This window comes from Embiotoca jacksoni, unplaced genomic scaffold (genome assembly GCF_022577435.1).
Source record: "Embiotoca jacksoni isolate LCO1_2020_lvr unplaced genomic scaffold, fEmbJac1.0.p SCAF_5, whole genome shotgun sequence".
NCBI classification, from domain to species: domain Eukaryota; kingdom Metazoa; phylum Chordata; class Actinopteri; family Embiotocidae; genus Embiotoca; species Embiotoca jacksoni.
In genome coordinates, this window is record NW_027185403.1 from 6,028,794 (window position 1) to 6,051,439 (window position 22,646).

At 40.7% G+C, this 22,646-nt stretch overlaps 1 protein-coding gene across 4 annotated transcripts in view; it reads left to right on the top strand.

The window, feature by feature from the left end:
• Positions 1-21,538, top strand: part of drp2 (dystrophin related protein 2) — a 149,599-nt gene extending 128,061 nt beyond the window's left edge. For 2 of the 4 annotated variants that reach the window (XM_069170598.1, XM_069170599.1), the window contains exons 15-24: positions 1,894-2,060; positions 3,491-3,602; positions 4,427-4,563; positions 5,906-5,971; positions 10,565-10,630; positions 13,458-13,604; positions 15,421-15,673; positions 18,270-18,387; positions 18,565-18,651; positions 19,050-21,538. In XM_069170598.1, the coding sequence (XP_069026699.1) occupies positions 1,894-2,060; positions 3,491-3,602; positions 4,427-4,563; positions 5,906-5,971; positions 10,565-10,630; positions 13,458-13,604; positions 15,421-15,673; positions 18,270-18,387; positions 18,565-18,651; positions 19,050-19,069 (1,173 nt within the window). In that variant the 3' untranslated portion in view covers positions 19,070-21,538. Of the gene's footprint in view, positions 1-1,893; positions 2,061-3,490; positions 3,603-4,426; positions 4,564-5,905; positions 5,972-10,564; positions 10,631-11,192; positions 11,252-13,457; positions 13,605-15,420; positions 15,674-18,269; positions 18,388-18,564; positions 18,652-19,049 lie in introns of those variants that run through there. The other 2 variants (XM_069170600.1, XM_069170601.1) reach the window with 2 other exon arrangements.
• The last annotated feature ends 1,108 nt before the right edge of the window (positions 21,539-22,646 follow it).

A 22,646-nucleotide genomic window follows, 5' to 3' on the forward strand; every position in this document is an offset into this window, starting at 1 on the left:
TGTAAACAAAAAATAATATAAATATTTGCCTGTTTTTTTTCCATCAAAAGCCACGAATGAAAAAGAATTAGGGTGTCATACCAGAAAGCTGCCACCTTTTTATAGTTGTGTTTTACTGACATCAGCATAGTCTCACTTCATGCAGAAGAAGAAGTTCAGTGCATGAGTGTCAGGAAATGGAAAAGTTCATCCTTCAACCTGAAGAAGCCACAGCAGCATCAAACATATTCGGGATGTTGCCTCCACAAACATCACATCACATTAATATTGCATTGCATTGCTTTTAATGCTCTTAAATACAATCAGCGCTGGATAATGCATGACGTTACACAGAAGGTAAAATCTAAGAAGTTGAAATGATAAAGTTGACTTGAAGAATATAATCTATTAATATTGATATGATGAAGTAAGGTCACAGAGTCCAATAGCACACAGAGCAATAGCTAATGAGGAGAAATGTCCTCTGCAGGTTCTGAATGTGTCTGAATTTGAACATGTCATGCAGGTTGTAGGAACTTTAACTTGTGGCATTCAATTCGGGACACCAGATAATTACTGGGTTGTTTATCAGCAGGCCATCGCTTTTTTGGAGGGTGGCCTCTGCTAAGCCTTTTAATTCCCTCATTTTCAAGGCAGATCCTAATTATACCTGCTTTATTCTGGTCCACGCTTGCTGTATCAGCTACGGCTGATTGAAATCAATTCCTTTCTCCGTTTGCTCCATGTCAGGACATCTACTTGCAGCTGAAATATCCATGTAATGCGAACTGCAGGGTGACCCGTTGGCCCGTCTATCACTTGACTTGGGAATGAGTGACATCAGTTTGTGGGGATGTCGGTTCAGCATTTGCTGCCTCTGTACACTGACGCTGACTGTTAGACTTTGCTGACAGAGAAGTAGATGAAATTTACTCCAGACAGAATAGGCTGAGTAAGGCAGTCAGATAGAATAATAAGACTTTGCTGAAGGTGTTGCAGTCTGTGCAGCGGTTATCAGGTCAAATTCAACTGGGGAAATAACTTTCAGTAAATATTTTCATATGCTGTCAGAAGCGTCAGACTTGTTGATATTGATTCACAAATACATGTTGTTTAATGGCTATACTGTGCAGAAACACAGTGTTTTGATGGATAACCAGATGTTTATTTTTCCCAATGATGTTTAAAGCGTCCCATCTGCTGCGTGTGCTGCTTTGTGCTGCACCGGTGTGCTCTGCATAAACATTGCCAGTTCCAGGTGTTCGGTATGCGGGGGGCTGCGGTTTGACCTCCCACGTGGAGAGAAGCTGGCTACTCTACTAACAGAGAGGAGCTTCTTCATTCCCTGGAGACTATACACCTCTGTACACCTTGCAGTCTGTGTGATCAGTGCTCACACACACATTTATTATGTTACTCTGCTTGAGCAGCGGAGGGAGCCCCAGGGAAATCAACCTCTTAATGCATCTCTGATGCAGACTTAATGAGAATTTAGCACATCACAGATTTTCAGCGCTTGGCAAGTCATTCTTTTATTAGGTTGACTTCCTTTTTATCCCACTTGCTGGAATTTTCAACTAGCTGTCTTCTGGAGAGATGAACTACATGAAGACACAAATAATATACACAGACACTGAATTTATGTCTGTTGTATTTTAGCTTTATAATTGTTTAAGTAGTTGCATAAATGCAAAAGATATTCCAGTGTTGTACATGTCTTTTTTCACTCTCCCTCTCCTCCTCTTATCTTTTGTTTTCTCTTTGATTCCTTTTTTCAGCAGTAGCTCACTGGGAGACCACCTTTGGAGAGGAAGCACACCTTCTTCCCTCATTACTTTATGTACCTGGCCCGCTGTTGTTCTATATTTGGCTTGTTTACAGTCTTCTTTCCTCCCTCCAACCTTCCTTTTCCAGGCCCCAGGGAAACCTGCCATTGAGGTGTCTCACTTTGTGGAGTGGACGAGCCTTGAGCCCCAGTCGATGGTTTGGCTGCCTGTTCTTCACCGTGTGGCTGCTGCAGAGTCGACAAAGCACCAGGCCAAATGCTATGTCTGCAAACAATGTCCCATCAAGGGCTTCAGGTAGGAATGCCCAAGTGGTACATGAACACACATGCAGGTGCTATGTACATAGATGTACCGCCTACAAAAACATAACATAATAAAGACAAATCTTCAGTGATCGCAGTTGCTTTTGCTACATCGAACGAAACAAAAATAAAATGAATGATAATGTAACAACAAAACATAATAGATAACAATATAAGTCACGTGGATGAGCCTGGTTTTTGCAGAAGGGGGCACCAAACAGATGATTTAGTCATACTGTGTTGAGGAGGTTTCAGATATTTTTTTAAAAAGCTGGAGTACACTTGTCTTTGCTCCCCTAAAGACACAAGCTATTAGCTAAGGTCTTTAAGGCACCCTCAAAGTGGTCAGTGCCTGTGTTATGCTAAAAATGGTCAGCATGGGATCTGATTGCACTTAAGCACCTATGAAAATGTAAGAGTGAATGGATTACTCCATTGTGAGGCCATGTAAAACAAATGTGTGTATGTAATATGAATGCAAAAAAAGGGTTTTGTAGTCTTTGCATAATTACAGCCTCGATAAGAAGAAAACAACATCACAAAGAAGAAGCAAAAAAATAGTGACAGCTGGTGTTTTCTGGTGTTTTTTATTAGATATAAAAATTACTGCTCACCAGATGAGGGCTTGTTGGAGATGCTGGAACTGAAATACAATGTATGGTAATAAGAGGAGCAGCCACACACTCCAGTGTATGCAGTAATATGAATTTATTGCGGTGGGATTCAACCGTCATGTTTGAGGGTCCCTGACATAAAGCTTGCCTCAAAAAAAAAAATCATATTGTGTAGATTGTAGTTGGCAGATGGCATTTCTGTTATTCTGTGATGTTCCTCATCTATATGGAAACTGACACAGAAAAGGATGGATGGATGTACACAAATGTTACATTTATGGAATGAATGACATTCAGACACTGAGGTTACATTCATTCATTGATAGCAGAACTGAATCACAATTAATTTATTTTTTGATACACAGTTGCTGCTGATTATGATTTTGCTGATTTACCAGGTGACTTTTAACAAGAGTTCATCCTTTTTTGTAACAGAAGGATGTGGGGGGAAATCAGACATATCAACAAACATATAAATTAGACAGAAAAACATGCACCAATCCTTTATCCTGTACTCACACATGTTTCTATTTGTTAGAAGGACATTAAAATGACTCACATTAATTTCCTGGACACTGTCTCTCACCTTAACCTAACTGTAATCTTACCCTAACATTAAAGATTTTACCATGCTGTGCTTGGTATGTGTGCTTGCTTTTTGTCCCCAAAAAGAAGTGGAGTCCCTGCAGTGTAAATAGATTTATGTCCACACAACATGAGTAATACATGTGCACACAGACCCACTCCACTCTGCCCAGTTCTTCCATCAAACATCAGTTGAGCCTCTCTGTTGTATTGATCTTGACAGGTATCGCAGTCTGAAACAGTTCAATGTGGACATCTGCCAGACGTGTTTTCTAACCGGCCGCACAACCAAGGGCAAGAAGCTGCACTACCCCATCATGGAGTACTACACCCCAGTAAGACAATTATTATATAGTACCTTAACAGATTACAAATTCAAGTCTCCAGGGAAGGACAAAGCTCAGCTGTATTCCAAAGAAAAACATACTACTATCTACTGATTCCTGCTGCCAGATATACATTCGGCACCTCTCAGGTGTAAGGTTTTTATCATCTCTAAGTGTATATGATTACACTCCCTTGTCCAGATCTATAATAGTATGCAGAGACTGAGTACCACTCAGCAGTAACATCCTTCTTGGCTCTCATAGTGCGCACGTAAAGTGCCATTTGGAGCACAAAACCCCCAATAAAACCCAAGTCCTAAGCGACTGCACGCCCAGTCTCCGACGTCGAGTTCATTTTAAAGGAGTAGCTGCTTGAGTGTACTGAGATGGTGCCAGATTAAATTTCAAATCAATTTGAAGCTGTAAAATATGGCAAAAGGCCAACTGTACAATGATTTCTTTTTTTTTCGATGGACAATATTTTATATTAGCAAGCTACTGTTTTTTCAGTGGCTAGGCTGGCAGGCGCCCATAGATTTCTGCTATGATAGAGGGAGCAGGAAATAGAGAGCAAGAGAAAGAGGGAAGATTTTGAACAAAAAGGTAAGGATAAAAAGAGAGAAAAAAAAAGTAGATGGAGGAAAAGAAGTCAAAAATAGATGAACCATCTTTGAGACAGAGTGAACAAATTTTGCATGAGGTAATTTTGGAGATTTCTAAGAAATCTAAAGCAGTGTCATTTGTCTCCCACCAATCCACTCCCTTTGCTTAAACCACCACTTGTCACCCCTCCTCCACCCACCAACCCCGCCGACTCCTAAATCACACTCCAGACAACCTCGGGAGAGAAGATGAGGGACTTTGCCAAGACTCTGAAGAATAAATTCAGGTCAAAGCAGTACTTCTCCAAACACCCACAGAGAGGTTACCTGCCAGTGCAATCTGTGCTGGAGACCGAGAGCTCGGAGACGTGAGTCCCACATGTACAAACTCACAAACACAGTCGTCTCTCTGTCTCTGCTCTGCTGTCATCTGTCTCTCACTTTCTCTCGGGTACAGCCAGGTAAACACCTGTTGTTGTAGGCTAACTGTCATCCTGAGATGGGTTAAAAGGACAGAATTAACATAATGTTAGTCCTGCGATCTCAGTCTGGCTCAGACATTACATCACAGAGTCTCACACAAAGGAAAAAACAAGAGCGATGAGACTGAAGTTCACGAGATCATCATGAAGCATATCTTAAGGTTATGACAATAATCAGGATGATTTAGAATGATTATAGGCCCATATTGTGGCTGATCATGCCACTGTTATGGTCACCTCTTATAACTTCAAATATTCCAGTTAAGAGATTATTCAAAACTGAGGATGCTTGAATTACAGTGCAACATCTAACACAGCAGATAAGACAACTGCAGCAGGAACTGTGATTAGAGCTGAAGTATACGGTTATAATAAGAACATTTTAATAGGAAAGGTTCTGATGTTGTGACATTAAGCTTGACTTCATCAGAGTAAGAAGAGGCCGTGGCAGTGTAGTCTTTTAAATTGGCTGTTTCCAGGTAATATCTGTCTCTAATAGGATGAACTGGTTTTGGTTGTTGCTTACATCTTGCCAATGCCATATCTTCACAGTATTTAATTAAACATCAGATAAATCATCAAACTACCATGGACACATCCTAAAATCATGCAAAACAAGATTTTTTTTTTTTTTTACTTTGTCTTTTGAGTAACCCAGGATTTCAGTGTGGAGGCTAATCTTTGATATGCATGAACATTATGATGTGCCCCTGTATACTCAAGATTATTGGGGCGAATCACCATCTTATTAAAAAGCTCTTACTGTAACCATATACTAATGTCCTCACTCCTGATTATAAAACACTCATAACTCATTCAAGTTTCTCAATCTAAGCAACACAAGACATACATGTTGGTATGCTGGGTTTAATTAACGAAAACGCATTATGTTTTAAAGCCATCATATGTTCTTGGTGTGAAATCAGCAAATAACTAAATTAAAGCGCTCAAATAAATGGAGTGGAGTACAGATTTGAAGTGAAATACTCAAGTGCAGCAGTGCAGATACCGCAAAATTGCCCAGTACTTTAAATGTACTCACTTCCACTGTGAGAATCCAATCTTCTCATTTGCTTTCTAAAATGAATATTTCCCCTTTAAATAATAAAACCCATTTCAATTGTTGCAATGAGCTTGTCATGAAGTTTAAGATTTGACTCCTATTAACATTTGCACAGTGTTCAAAATGCCTCTGTGAAGTATTGATGTTGCCTCCTTTTGTTCCTAGACCGTGCTCCTCACCCAAACTGCCCCATGCAGACACACACAGCAGGATTGAACATTATGCCAGCAGGTATGTGGCTTCCTGTGCTCTGCTATATATCAAATAATTACAGCAGAGTCTCTCCTGCTTTCCTCTCTCCAAATCATCCCCCTTCTTTATATTCACTCCCACCTCCTCTCCCACCTGCCATCTCCACTGCCTCACCCTTTAGTCTTTGCCACGCACTGATTGAGGTATTGATTTGGCTGTGTTGTGCACTGTACTCCAGCCAGGATAGAGGCTGTACTGCACAGCAGTTTTCCTCCGCACAAACAAATGCTGGCGCACACACACACACACACACACACACACACACACACACACACACACACACACGCGCGCAGAGCAGTTTGTGGTTGGTGTGTGTGTGTGTGTATCTTTTGAGGTCAACGGGGTTCAGCGTGTCTAGCGACTTGTCACTTGTGAGGGCAGTGAGCCCATTGGTCACCTGGGGGCTGTTGGTGTGGATTAGTGTCTGTCTGACAGTTTATAAACAGGGCACAGCACTGGACTCCCACTTTCCTGGCAGCTCTGCCCCACAGTACAGAGCTGGACACACACATCCTTTCCCACTGAGCTGCAGTGTGCACATGTGACTGTGTGCATGCTGTAAAGTGTGCCATTGTGTATTACTTCCCCGAGGGTCTCGCACACAACTGCTTTACACCCTGCCAACACAGAGGGAACACACACCAACGAGAGAGCAGGCACAATTGTCCTCTTTACCCCTCTCATGTCTCCCCTTTTCTCCCTTCCTGCTGTTTTCTGTTTGCCTTTTTTCTTTTTTGGTCTTATCTTTGATCCCTCTCTTCTATTGTCTACCACCCACACATTTATATTTGCCTCTTTTTATACAGTATGACTTGGTCTCTCTCTCTTAGCCCTTTTTTTCTTCATTATTTATTAATGTCTTCATTCGTGTCTTCATTTTAAGACAATAACATATGGTCATTGGGCTATACTTTAGAAATGTTTGCAAAAATTATTACATATAAAAAGTGTTATAATTAATCACCAAACTGTATTTTTAATGGTATTAAATGGTGTAGTTATAAGCACACATAAGGACACTTAAAGTGCATTTGTTAACAACATTAACTCCTCATATGTTTCAATGCTTGTAAACACAGTTTTTATTGTGATCTGCACTGCTTGCTGTGTGTCGGTGGCTCTCAGCCGAAACCAATTATTTCCCACTGAAGATGCAAATCTTTAAAAACAGGCCATGAGTATACACATTTTTAAACAGATTTTTTTTTTTTTAAATCAACATTATTTCCAAATACAGCGGGACATTTTTGTTTTTAGCATACATACTGATTGTGTTGTTGGGAACTGTTTTTAGCCTGAATGCATATAACCACTGCGGGGTTGGTGGTTTGAATGCCGGCTACTCCTGTCCACCAATCAATGTATCTTAAATGACACTGAACCCCAACAGCTACCGAAGACATCATAGTCTCCTGTTATGTGTGTGTGAGTGTTTTCCCCTCCACCCTCCATGTGTAGTTCATAGACTGATGGTCCATTGGTCAAGTGCATAAAACAATTAAAATGTCTCTAAATGAGTATCGACAGGTGCACATGTAGACACAAGGTGAAAAAAGCGAGCAGTGTGAGTGCACAAATTTTCCGGCATAGATGTGAACACTGTCTTAATAGGAGTCCCTTGTTTTCTCAATGGTGCTCTGGCAGCATGCTCTTTCTTTTTCCTTCCTTCCTTCCTTCCTTCCTTCCTTACTTACTTACTTACTTACTTACTTACTTTTAAAACTGATGGAAAGTCAAGTGGATATCAAAACTGTGGATATCATTACTGGCAGGTCAGTGCATCCCAAAATTCCTCCCATGGGATGACTTATTAGACAGGTGTGTATGTATGTGTTTGTGTGTGCATTCGTTTGGGTTAAAGTGTCCTTTAGCTAATGAGGGGAATATGTGTTAATTCATGGATTTAATGTATTCTCCAGTTGTCGCAGAAGAGCTAAAATATTTGATGTTTGGGGTTAGAAAAGTCAGACTTGTCATCATGTCAAACACAGAGACAGTCTCTGTCTCTTCTCCCCTCTTTCTCCCACTCTCGCTGTATCTCTTGCCCCTCCCCCACATCAATGCAAGACTTCATTCCTTTCATCATCAGCACTGCTTTGACATCTCATAGAAGATAGATGAGAAGAAGATAATAAAAAACCTCTTAGAACTCTGTTAGGATTTCTCCTCTCCAAGCCTCGCTCTCTCCCCCGTTTCTCATTTCCTCTCACATCCATCTACATTCATTCCAGAGGCTGAACACACATGTATGCGCAAGAGACCCACACACTATTATTAGTCCTCTTACTTTCTGCCCTTTCCTTTCTCATATGCTGTTGTCCCTGCCCCTGACTCTTGAGGTTTGTGGAGGCTTTCTGATGAATAGTGCCGCGGATTGAATTATGAGGGGTCAGGTTCAAAGGATGGGCCTCTTCTAAGAGGACATGGGTAAATCCAAAGTGTTATGGTATCATTGGAAACTGGAGAGAAATGGGATGTAATGTGAATGCCCCTGAAAGCCTCTACATCACTCACCCCTCCTCCTCCTATCCCTCACTCTTCCAGCTGACGACACTGTGCGAAAGATGATGCAGCATGGAGTGTGTCGGTGTGTGCTTGTGTGAACCAGTAATGCTGCAGTGAATATTTAAGACTCCTTTCATGTAGCACATGCGTGTGTGTGTGTGTGTGTGTGTGTGTGTGTGTGTGTGTGTGTGTGTGTGTGTGTGTGTGTGTGTGTGTGTGTGTGTGTGTGTGTGTGTTGTGTGTGTGTGTGTGTGTGTGTGTGTGTGTGTGTGTGTGTGTGTGTGTGTGTGTGCGTGTGTGTGCGTGTGTGTGCGTGTGTACACATATGTAGGCAGCCATGAGGCTCGTAGCACATTTCCATTAGTGGCTCAGTTCTCTGTTTTAGTTAATTACCTTACTGGAAGGAGAAACCCACCCTTCGATCATGTAAAGCTGATATGTGATACTTAATGGACGTGATATTCAGTGGAGTGCAGTTTGTCATGTTTATCAATCTAATTTAGATTATGTGCTTTTAATGGGCGCCAGAGAGTGGATGGCCTTATGTATTCAAGTTCAAGTTATGCGTGTATGTATAGGAGCCAGCGGTAATTTTGATGGGGACAAAGGTTAGAAGGTCTTGGAGGTTATGAATATAAATACCCACACATTTTCACACAAGAAAAAATAACTAATGATTGCCGTAAATGTGTCATTGAGGGCAGGCAGGTACCAGGCAAGATTCTCGTTTATTAATACATTATTAGCATGTTAGCCATGGAAAAAAAACAAAAATTGCAGGACCAAAAAGATGACAAATCTAAGGCAGAAAATTAGGAGCACACGTAAACAGTGTAGAGGCTGTACTGAACATTTTTTATTAAACAGAAGTAATTTGAGTGTGTGACTTTTGTTTACAAGCACTGATATAATAATATTAATTAAAAAGAATTTGTCAAAACAGTGTGCCATATTGAGTTTAAATGATCTATCTATCCAGTGAAGTTATTTTTTTAATGTAATGAATAGAGTGCATTAGTTTGCCTCTCATTAACTCATTCATACAGACATGCACACACTGATGGCAGAAAGCTACCACGCTGGGTGCTGTCCTCTCCATAGGGGGCAATCAACGTTTAGTGTCTCATTGAAAGACACTTTAAGATGTGGACAGATAAAGCTGTGGATCCAAATACCAACCCTGCAATTAGTGGATGACCTGATCTGCCTGCTGAGCCTCAACAATTTGTTCATTGTTTTTTATTATTATTATTTTAAACCAAATTTTTTTTTCCACCTTGATGTGATTTTTTTTTTCCCAGCACAATTTTTTTTTATTTATGCCATTGAAAACAAGAAACCTTTATTTTTTTTTTAAGAAATGGACTTAAATTGATTTTTCTTCCACAGCACATTTTATTTGGTGTTATATAGAAACAGCTTGCAGAGCAGTAGGAACAGTGCATCTGTCCCGCTGACAGTCAGCAGAACATAATGCAGAGGCGCTGTCCTTGGTGCTGAAAAGCCATACATCCCTCACTCACTGCCTCCTCACACACTCACTCACGATCATAGCCGCTGTCCGTGGTGCTGGACTGCGGCACATTTTTAAAAGTATTTTTTTATTGCATGCAGGCTAGTTGACAGTGTACAGTTATCTTTCTTCTTGTGGATATTTTTTTACAACTTGTAGTCTGTGGCATACAGAATTTCTGCCATTCTGCAGTCTTGTTCGTCAGATGTTTCTGGACAACTTGCTGCTCAGTTGCAGTCCACATCACTAAAAGGCCAGAGATCTTTCTTACACTACTTAAAAGATAAACTATTGTGAATATTTGTTTGAACCTTGTGTTTGGTGAAACATATTTCCCCAGTGTCTGATAATATCAATCTGTTGCTTTTGCTTTTTTATTATATTTTATTGTTATAATATATTATATTATATTCTGACTCATCCACGCTCCTGTTTCTCTTGTATGTTTCTGTTTGTATACACGTGTGTGAATATTTGCGTATATTTGTCCTTGGTGTGTGTGTGTGTGTGTGTGTGTGTGTGTGTGTGTGTGTGTGTGTGTGTATTATGTACAGATTGGCAGAAATGGAGAGCCAGAATTGTTCATTCTTCACGGATAGCCTGTCTCCTGATGAAAGCCTGTGAGTATGATGCCACCTCACCACACACTACAAACCCCCTCATTACAACCAACACCTTTCATAGGGATTATGTGTGTGTTTTGAATATACACTCCTTGCTGTTGATACATTTATTGCCCCTTTGTTTGTGTGTGTGTTCAGGCTTGCACATGTATGTTTGACTGTTAGGTAAAGATTGGGTGCTCACATAAATAATCAAACACACAATGAAAATGACCCACAACAGTAAAGCGAGCAGCATGCACACACTCCATCATCCACATACCTGCTGCGTTTAATCTATGTGGCTCTGTGTAGACGAACAAAGCGCGCATGTGTGTGTATGTATGTGTTTGAACAAGCTGGCTGAGTGGTGGGCGATGATGTGGTTACAGCAGCCAGAGCAATAAGGATGTTTGATGTGAATGAGGCCGTCGGTCCTCATTGTGAACAGTTGAGAAAGTGGTTAGGATTGTTTGAGATCACGGTTTTGTGTGTGTCCATGTCTTATTTTGTTGACATCAGTCAACCGTTTCCTCCATCTCTGAGATGGTTTTCCTTTTTTTTTTATTACGCTGTAAAGTCAAGGTTGCATGCCCAGCAGCTCTTTGCAAAGTGTTGTTTGGTCTTTTAGGGCTCTAGGTGTGTGCCTGTGTGTGTGCATTGTGAAGTATGCTCATTATTTCTTTTCAGATGTGTTTTATGTTTGTCTACTTTGAGAGAGGGAGGTAATTGACACCACATTGGGAGCTAGTCTTGGGCTCTGACAAAACTACAATACTTCACAGTGCACAATACTTTTTTACTATTGACATCTGTGCTTCTCAAGCCTGCTCTCAATGTCTTTGTTGCTATGTGCATGCATCTAGAGTGTTGCTTGGATGGAGCTTTGTCACAAAAGTGTATGTATATCTGTTCAAGCACATGGTATTTTCATCTCTGTCTGTGTATACGTCTATGCCTGAAACTGTTTGTATGCATGCCATTTCACTACTACCCTTTGTGTGTAGCGGTGTTGTTTTCTGCTCTTGTGGCCTTTTATCTTATTGTTCTTATCCTGCACACTCGTCTTTCTGTCTGTCAATGCCTCTGGTTGTTTTCTGCTGCATGGCCCTGTACATGCTGCTGTGCTATCTGGGCCTCCAGCTGGTGTTTGGTTGGCATCATGCTGTTTTCTGTCTTCAGCCATGCTGCCTGTGTGTACAGCCTTCACCCTCCACCTGTATACGTTGTTCTGAGTTCACTGCACTAATTGGCAGGTGACATGTAAAAATAGTACTTAAACCTTCAGTCTTCCTTTTGAGAGAGTCCATGTTATAATCAATTAATATATTTGTGATATTTTGATCATTTTGTTTAAAATATATTTTTAATTGCGTACCAGAATTATTCAATACACATCATATATTTATTTTCATATTTATTGAACTTGCAAATAGTTTTATTGCCTCAATCTCTACTAAAGTACTGAGACACTTAACTGCAAGTTAATCTACAGCTACAGCAATGTTGGCAGGCTACTGTAAGCCAGCTATAAAGTAGGTTAAGTTGATCATAATTATGCAGATACTATTTCACACTGTTATAATAACGTAACAATGGGAGCAGCTTTTAAAGATATATATTTTTCTGGTGCAATATATACACACACATAAAACTCACATCAGAAGTTTTGTGTAAAAAATAATACCAGAGGAGTAAATTAAATGGAATTTACAAAAAACACTGAATGTCCCTGACAAAAGTAAGATAGACCCCTATAGATTTCCACAAGGAAATTCCAACAAAAATGTCTCAGTAGTAAAAGTAAGTAAAAATATATACATACAAGTTTTGAGCAGGAGAAACTGGAAAAAACGTGATTTTTAGGAATACATTGAAATGCAGTGGGGTAATTGTGTTAAGTATGTTCTCCGAAATCACATTTCTTACAGTAGCACAATGCTGCGACTAAGGTGGATCTTGTCGTTTCTAGACATAATCAGTCTGTTTGAACTAGGCCTGCAGTATAAATACCTCTGTGATGTATAACATATCACAACAATACCAAGTCTGGAAAATCCCTTCCGACTCCATCCCTCCCCTGGCCTGCTGCTTCCTGAGGCTCCACCCACATAATCTACGCCAGTTTACCTCTATGAGCAAAGAAACCTGGCAGGCCTCCTGATGGATACTTTCAAAGTTCACACTGTGCAAATTAAAATTTAGAAACCTATTCCAAACAAATTCTTTAAAACAAAAAAGTAGAAATTCTGTGGCCTTGCTCATCTGCCCAAACAGATTAACCACTGATTTGATCCTGGCGCTAGACTCTCCTCGTAGAACTGTACCCATCCTAAAAGCCTGAAGCTTTCTTTTAACATTGGCTCGATAAAGTAGTTGGCTTTGTTGGCAAAAGCACTACATAACATAAAAACTGAAACAACTGTTTTTCCATTACGATAATTTCCAAACATTCACAGATCCATTTATTGTTTAGCGGTCATAGGCCCACTATCATAGAGCTGCATAACGTTTATTGTTCCGATGTCAATACAATTTTTATTATTTGGGCAATATATGTAGGTGTAGCTTAAGATGCACCTTTTAATAAACGTGAGTGTGTATTTAATGGTCTGGTGAGCCAAGTTTATGGCACAACATTTAATATTTGGACTGTGAACCTGGCAGTGTCCCATCCCGTTGTGTGTCTTGTCATGTTTCATTGTGTCCTGTAACACCTTACCTCGTCCTGCTGCCCTTGCCTTGCTTTGGCCTGTCTGCTCTCCCATGCCATTGGCTCTGCTTTGTGCTGCTGGTGGCTGTGTGCTGGTGGCTCAGTGTGCTGTCTCCTGTGTGGGGGACTCAGGGATGAAGATCAGTACCTCCTGCGTCACTCCAGCCCAGCCCTGGACCATGACTCACCCTGCGGACAGCACATGCTGCTGGCTCACTTGGAGCACCAGGACAAGGAGCAGCTCCAATGCACCCTGGCCCGCCTGGAGAACGAGAACAGGTCTGTGTTTAAGAGTCTGGGTCCAAGTTTTTTTCTTAATTCTTTTTTTTCTTAATAAAAGTACACCAAATCCATCACATACACAAAACTTGACATATCTTTGTCATTTTTTTTAGCGTTCTGGGTTTGATTTACTTACAGTTTTGATTGAGGCCTAGATAAAGATTTGGAATAAAACTTTGCAGCAGACATACACGTTTGGTTTAGGATGTGATTTTCATCAGAAAAGCTCCTCACAAGCATAATAACACAAATATGTGTTTGTTTATCTGGATATATTACACTCCTTTCAGTATGTCTGCTGCCATTTGAAAATGTTATTTAGAGCGTAAACATTTTTAAACAGCCTGAAGAAAATCTGAAACTTTTTCTGAATGCAAACCTGACAATAAAGTCTGTAAAAAAAAACTTGTAAACCATGCTTCAGTTTGACAGTTTGTTGGTGTCCTGCAGAAGGAAAACAAAGAGCCCATTAAGAGTTGATTAGCGTGATACAAGTGTAGAGCATCTTTAAAACACAAGATGTTAATGCCTGAATTTGAATTAATGTGCTAGAGGCTCAGGCATTTTCCATAAATGAGGCAAATTCATTTCTCCTTTCCGCTTAATTGGCTACCAGAGGCATCCTTTATGTGAATGATTCATGTGAATAAATTTCTGTCGTCCTTAGTTTGGTAGTGACCTTTTCCACACACAGCGAAATACAGCCGCGTACACTTGTGCCCTTTGGTTGTCTGAAACCTTGACCCACTTCAGTTTTCCTACAAAGTGTGTTTCCTGTTAGAGTGTGCTCTGTTGCCCTTATTAATGACTAGAGTGGCTGATGTAGCTTACTTTATATGCTGCTCTGTGTGATTGTTGTATCACAATAATAAACTAATATCAGATATTAACATCAAATTACTTCTTTTTGGGACTCTTGATTTATTTTGGGAGTCTGGACCCTATCTAATAGTTTAAAAAGAAATCTAAACTATACATGTATTTAACATCATGCACCATACCTGTAGGATTTTAGGAGAACTATATTATACTTATTACTATTATTTATAAACCTGACTATAAGCTGATATCATGTTTCAGCAGTCTGCTACAAAAAAAATTATATATTACCACTATGGCTTTCACAACAATTAAATTTTAGTTGATAATGAATTGTCATAAAAATAATTGGAATTAACACTTTAATTATCTTTTTTTTTGTATCATTTTATACCACTTCTAATCATATAAGCCCAACTCCTAGCTCAATAGTACACATGCTGTAAAACTTATGAAGATGAAGTGGCGTTTGGCTTTGCAGCTAAACCCATAATGTTGATATCAATAGATGCTTTTCAAAATACAAAGTAAAGCACCTTAACATAAACATTTGGTCACACTAATCTCCACTCATGTGCCATTAAACCACAGCAGAAGAAGCGAATGTAATGACATGACATCACTGAATGAATGCCAATCAAACGTCAAACATGTAGTGCTGGAAATATGACATCTCTGTTAGTTTCATTCAGCTATTATTGGACAGATGAATCCCACAAACAACAGATATGAAAGGCTGATTATTGTAGCTTAAGTTCAAATGAAGATGATTGCTCTCCATGTGGTTAGTTGCCAACGACACATTTGCACCTTGCTGCACTGTTGAATGTGAAGTGAAATTATTCTAATTGTGTAATTCATTAACACAAAATGTCAGATTATTATGCGTATGTGCATTTTTATTAGTAAATATCTCTATGTTTGAATTTGTTTTGTGTGCTGCACCAGCAAGTTGAATGTTTTCCTCCATCTGTCCTCCACTGCGGGTCCTCAGGGTGCTGCAGGGCGAGTACAGGCGGCTCAAGTGGAAGCACGAAGAGGCGGCATCAGTTCCCATGCTGACTGAGGCTGGAGAGGGCGGCCCGGGTTCACCCACAGAGGGAGGGCAGCAGGACGAGGAGCTCCTGGCCGAGGCGCGAGTCCTCCGGCAACACAAGACACGCCTGGAGACCCGCATGCAGATCCTGGAGGACCACAACAAACAGCTGGAGTCGCAGCTGCACAGGCTCAGGGAGCTACTGCTACAGGTACCGCAGCACACCTCTGGGAGAGGCCTGGTGATGGGGTGTCAAGGAGAGATGAACAGTGATGTGAATACTTGGCTGAAGAAAGTATAATTCAAGATTATGTTCTTGGGTACTTTTACTATTAATTCTCTAGATTTCAGAGGGACATATTCTAGAATTGAATCCGCTTTACAGCAACTATAGTCACTTGTTACTGGGTAGATTCACAAAATATTTGATCATTCTCAAAACAAAACAAAAAAATTGGGGTTATATGTTATTTTAAAGGTCTTTTACTTCCTTATAATTTCCTGAAGGTTTCTTAAAAAAAAGATAATTTGATACTAATATCAGATAAAAAAAAAGGGGCAAAGTTATTTTTCTATTTAATTAAGTTTGTGTCATTTAATTATATATTTCCAAAATATTTCATAAAAAGAACTGCTCCATTTAAACCTAAGTAAATATGTATTTATTACTGTTTTATTATTGGAAACTTAATTCTTCATGGATATTGAATTGGGATTTTGTTTGCAGATATATTTATAGTCCCCCTTCACTCAAAAAAAACTAATTTCTGGTTGTTCCTCCAGTTGAGTGTTTGAGCGTGACTGTGCAGAATGATGCAGAGTGTAAAACTTTAAACCTCTTTTCACAATCATCTGCTGAAGGGAGAAAGTGAAAATCTGATTTTAAGTGGCGGGCCCATCACCATGGTATGTGACTACAGTGAAGTATGAGATCTTGTGTCACAGTTAAACCTCTGAAATTAAATTGACTTGCATATTTTTAGATGAAGGAATTATTAATGAATGAGAAAGAGAAGATGTCATTTTAAAGATTTTTACTCAATAATAATATTTTTGGAGAAAAAACTTATCACACATTATTTTTTGCAGTATTTTATATACATCTTAAAACATGTCTAATATATATAAAAAACAAAATTCACTGACAGTCTTACCAACAGTCTCAAGGTTGCAGTAGCTTAACATGAATTGGAAATATACAAACTCATAGTCTGTAACTGTTGCCTCATGGGAATTTATAGATCCATACATAAAAGCATTACAAGTAAAGACTGATATCTTCAGCCTAATACATCAATAATAATGATTAATTGTATAACATCCATAATCATATAGCACATTAGCTGTAGCTATTCTGTATTCTGTATAAGTATATTTGATTATTTTCAAGTAATACTTTGTCATTTTTACTTTACTTACTGCACGGGTTTTAATATAACAGAATATTAGATTTACCAAATATACAAAGACTATCACCATGTAATTCATGTTGATGGATGAAATGAGTAACTAAAAGCAATCTAGCTAATTTTAAAGTTTTTCATAATATGACCTCCTCCCATGTGTAATGGAAATCTTAGATTTGGAGTAAAGAAGTGAAAGGAGATTGCCTTAAATGAAAAAACAGAGTTTAGTACTAAGAGACACGAACAGTCGCCTGATCCAACCCTATAGATACTACCGGGTTCACTAGCCGCATCTTCTATTTTAAAGAGCTCTGTTTAATTGCATCACCTATACTTCTTGCAAGTTGCTGTCGCTGCAGTTTGATGAAATGGCAAAGAGAGACAAGTTCAATTTCAGTGATTTTCAACATTTGTATGCGTGACGTCAATTAGCACAGTCCTTCAAATACATTCATAAAAGTACAAAAAGGCAAAGATGGTACTCGTAGGAAAGGGAGGACAAAGAAGTGCGGTACATGTGGAGAAGTGCAGTACAAAGAGAGTTAAGAAAGAGGATGAGTCTGGAGCGTCATATACTAGGATTTTCAGCAGTATAAAAGAAAGGTATGACAAAGAGATGGATGGGAGAGTGGGAGCAGACACGTACCGGTTAGTATAATGACCACGTTTAAATTGTTAACAGTGGGAGTATCGAAATTGCACACTCAAGCCACTGAATAAAGGAAGCAGAGGGAGTGAGGTGACGCGAGGATGCTTCTTCTTCAGGTTAAAAATATGGATATTGAGAGTAAAGACAAAAGAAAATGTGGCAGGGGAGGAGGAAGTACATATTTAAATTCCTTTCTCCCCGGACCAATATCATAGTCTCATTTCCTCAGAAAATAAAATCTGTAGAATCTGCCTCTGAAGAAGTATATGTATAATATGTATGAATCCCTCCCTGTCTCTGCAGACACCGCTGCCTCACTGCAGCAACTGAACTATCTCACCTCGAGAGTATTGCTACAGTGTTGCTAAAAACAATACAAAAGACGGTGTGTTGTGTATAATATCCTCGAGAGTTACATTATGCATCTTTGATTGTGATTTGAGACTTTCCTCCATCTCTGTCGCTGTGTTTTCTGGAATGCTGCAGTGTGCGGTGCTATTCCCCATCTTTTCATCTGTCTATCAAAGCACATATCACAGTAACCTGAACAGCTGTTGGGCAGAACGGCCTTCTTTTAGAATAATCCTTCTCAGAGATGTGACTCTGCTGGCTGAGTAACGTCATAATAACATCACATTCATTAATACGTGAAAGGCTAAATGGCTCTGGGGTCTACAACTTGATGGATATGAGGTATTATTTGAATGATAATAAGTCTTTTTTTTTTTTTTTTTTTTTTTTTTTTAAAACAGCCCAAAGATGATTCAGAGGCCAATGGATCAGAACCATCAACCCTGTCCTCTCCTGTGTCTGGAGGGGGTCACCACGGGGAGCCGGCCAGCAGAGAGACTACTGACACTGAAGCAGCAGGTCAGCGACGTGCTGCCGAGCCCAGATACATGCACGCATGTTGAATGAGAAACCATGCGTCCTTCACCTCCCATCCTAACCTGTGTGTGTGTGTGTGTGTGTGTGTGTGTGTGTGTGTGTGTGTGTGTGTGTGTGTGTGTGTGTGTGTGTGTGTGTGCGCGCGCACGTTTTCGCCAGGAGATTATTTGGAGCATGAGCAGGACACGGTGTTGCAGCTCCAGGAGGTCATTGAGCAGCTCAGAAACGTCTTCCCTTCAGAACCAGGTGAGCTCATCTTGGCTGCACGAATTTCTGCCGCCGTAGTGCTCGACACTTCAGAGGCAGACTCTTTGCTCCTCTGTGACCCTTGGGAGTGTGAGAGATGGAGAGGAGAGCAAATATGTACTGCTGCGGATCGATAGTCGGTGGGGGGAGGGAGAGGGAGATTCAATGGCAAAGCGGAGCAATAAGATAAGAGAGAGACAGAGCGTCACTGTCACACTCTTTACAAGCTGTCCCGTTGCATTTAAAACGCAATTTGCAGGGCAAGCCAAAGCCTGTAACTTGAACAAAGAAGGGGATTCTTATAATTATAGCCTTCTCATTTGTAGCCAAGAACATTTTCTTGGTCTTTCGCATGTGTTTCTAAACTTGAAAAAGCTTTTCCTTTTTCTTAATTTCAGGCACCACCTCACACATCTAACCCTGAGAGGGTCTGAAGGAGCAGAGAGAGAAGTTGAAAGGACGCCTGATGGCAGAGGGAGGAGCTCTACAAGGCTGAGGTCAGGCCACAATACACCGGGCCGGCGACCACTGCAGCAGCTCTGATACTCTACTGGAACTCTGTGCACTAAAAGCCTTTTTCATGCAAACTGCTGAAGGCTCACGCTGATGTCCTTTTGGCCAGGCCAGGCAGTGCTTCGTAACTTCAGCGGCACAGCCTGACAACATGTTAACGAGCCAAAGGAAACTAACGTTAGCAGCAGGTCAGGGAGAGATTAAAGGAAAATGCCCAGCCAAGACACTGTGCTTACCAGTATTTGTGTAGTCGTTCAGAGGTGTGAAGCTTTATATCAGTCCACAGCACAAATTGGACCTTCCATGAAAAATAACTTTAAAACATGCAAAAAGAAATAGGAAGGATAATCCCTTGTTTTGTCAAAATGCCTGTATCTTCAGTGTTTGGGGGGGAGGGGGGGGTTCTCCTCGAGTGTGTTATCATGGTTGTTATTTTTGAGTTTTGAAAGGAGGTGGTTAGCTGAAGCTCGCTCGTGTAAACTAGATCGGTGCTGGGCTGACTGTGTTTCATGTGGCTACGTGGTGCAGATTGTCGAGGAGTTGACAGCACCCACAACGAGCTTATTTACTTTGTGAGAGTGACACATCATCAGTTAAATCCACGATTTATTTAAGACAGCCAAAGTGCCCGCTAGCACAGCGCCTCTGTATGCACACACTGTTCCTCTAATCCTCTCAAACTGCTTGTCGGTCTCATTTCTCGCCCCTCCTAAGTGAGCCCTTTACGCCCATGCAGAACCAACTACGCGTGCACGCACACACACACACACACACACACACACACACGCACACACACACACACACACACACACACACACACACACACACACACACACACACACACACACACTTCCCGCATTATGCAAAAGTACACAAATTGGTCCCTGCATGATCAATAACGTGTTGTGCTGCATTATTTAAAAAAACAAACAAAACAAAAAACAGCGCACACTTTCATTAAATCTTCATCTCTTGGACTCGCAGGATTCAGACACGTTCTCAGTTTTGAGCCAATTTGTATTGTGGGATTGGGGTTTTGTTGAGGAAATGTCTGCCGATAAATATCAGCATGCAGGCCTCTGCTGTGGGATCTTAGTGTTCTCCTGCTGTGTGCAGAGAAAGAGAAAGAAGGAGCTCAAGGCTGAAGCTCTTCTTTCTCTCCGTGAGGCCAATTCCACACACTACGGGGGTGGGGTACGAGGCACACCACCACAACGCAGTCCTGCGCCGACTTTATCCTTAATAATCCCTTCATTCCATGTAGATTTGAAAAAGAACAGTAGCTATTGACTCTATAAGAGTCATTTCCCCTCGCTAATGCACACTTAATTGCTTTTAGATTTACAAGAGGATGCGTCGTTGAAATGGCTTTGCCCTCATCATGTCGGGGTCGTAGAGTGCATTCTGTTCTAAATATAGCACAGTCAAATAATGCCTTAAAACCAAACTCAATCCGTATCAGACAAGAGTTAGTCTGTCTGGATGTTTTTTATATTGTCGGTTATGTTTTATAGTCATGGAAAGAGGTTGCGTCATGAGGTTTGTGTATCAGTGTGTGTCAATCCCCGAACGGGTGTGTGGTTGACTGGAAGTGACAGGAGGGAGGACAAAGTGTAGATCACAGCGTGTGGACATCCATAGATTGAAACTTGTTAAATAAGGATTTTATGAAGCCGTAATGCCGCGGACGCTTGGAGGGACTAAAGATCTGAGACAAGAGAGGAAACTAAGGGGGAAAAAAAGCTTTCCATTTATTGCTTGAGGGCTGGTGGGAGAGATCCACTTTGATGTGCCTGCCACAGCAAAATCTTCATTGTTTCAGGCAAACTCTCGCCCTGTTTCTGAAGCTCTGGCTCTGTGTGTTTCTCTGCGATCATACCACCTAATTCTCAGTAAAAAAAAAAAAAGATGGAGAAATACACAGAGAGGAACTCATCCTAAACCTTAAAAGAGGCCCTCTGACCTCGCATACATGAGTCTGAAACCCATGTGCTGCATTCATTATGGGCTCCCCCTCCGGGCACATTGCACTCACGTTTGACACCATACTCCTCAGTGCTTGCTGCCTGTTAGTTTTGATACAGTTGCTAGGGAACTGTCCTCAAGGACGCAGTTGCACAGTTTGGTGAGTTGGAAAGATGATGTGCCGTTCATAATACAAATGCTAATAGCCTTATGGGAAGCAAGAGAGAGCGTCTTGTTTCCCAAACAGTACTCTCCTTCTCTTCACGTCCACCTCCACTGAAGCCTGCCACTGTTTAGCTGCTGAAGATAGTCATTATTTGCTGAATCCGTCTCCGCATCAGCACTGGCTGAGAATTTGTTTCGTTAAAACTCTCAGAAGTCAGAACAAAGAGTAGCCGCTCAGCTTGCAGGAGAAGAAGAAAGAAAAAAAAAGCCATGACAAGTAATGTCTTTTCATATAGACATTCATCTATTGGTATTTACACATCTCATTACACATTGATAATTACCCCCCTCGCCCTCAGTTTCGTCATGCTTTTGTGTGTGGTTACACCAAATGATGTAACAGTGACAGGTTGTGGAAAAGAAGAGGAGGCATTACCCACAGGGCTGCATGTCAACTTTGTGTTATGTTTATTTTAAGACGCTATACACTATGATAGAGTAACATACTGCACTTCTTTGCTGCTGTTTGACACAGACACCTAAACTGATGATGATGATCAAGCTGCAGGAGAGTCAAACAACAGGTCTCATCTCTGTGATCATCTGAAGTCTGATCCATGTACACATTTCTAAACTGCTAGCTCCCTTTATTACCCCCCCCCCCCCACACACACACACACACACATACACATATACCAACACACCCCCTTCTCCCTGAGACATGACTGAAACTGTGTGATTGCAGAAAAAGGCCCTCCACAGAGGCCACAGTCACCCCAGAGAACACTGCTATCACTGTTCAGAAGTGTGTTGCTGCATGTAGTCGGCCAACACGCTAACAACCACGATCATTACCCTCCTGCCTTTGCATCAGACCCTCCCCTCCCGTGTTCGCCATTATGCTTCTGAGCATGTAACAAGGACACATGATACGCTCGTATGTCACATAACAGGGCAATGAATCACCTAACCTCAAACTAGGTCTTGATAACACTAACATATGTTGACACTCATACCTTACTGGTGAACTGAGGTTTCTCTTTCTTTTTTTTTTTTAAATCACCATTAATATACCTCATTAATCATTTCAAATGTTTATTGTTAAACAGTTTTGATTTTCTGTTACCGTCCAGAATGCAAACACTTCTTGCAGTCTTTTCTCTGGAGTTTTTAATCTGTATAAAGAAAAAGTTTTCTGAAGAAAGGCTTTTTACTGTAATAACAAGTGGGTTACTGGCTGCTTTCTACTCTTTGTGTACAGAAATAAAACTTTGTATTTGGCAAACTGCTTGCCTGCCTGTGCTTTTAATGTGACTGCAGTTATCCCCTTTGAGAATTGAATAATGAAACTT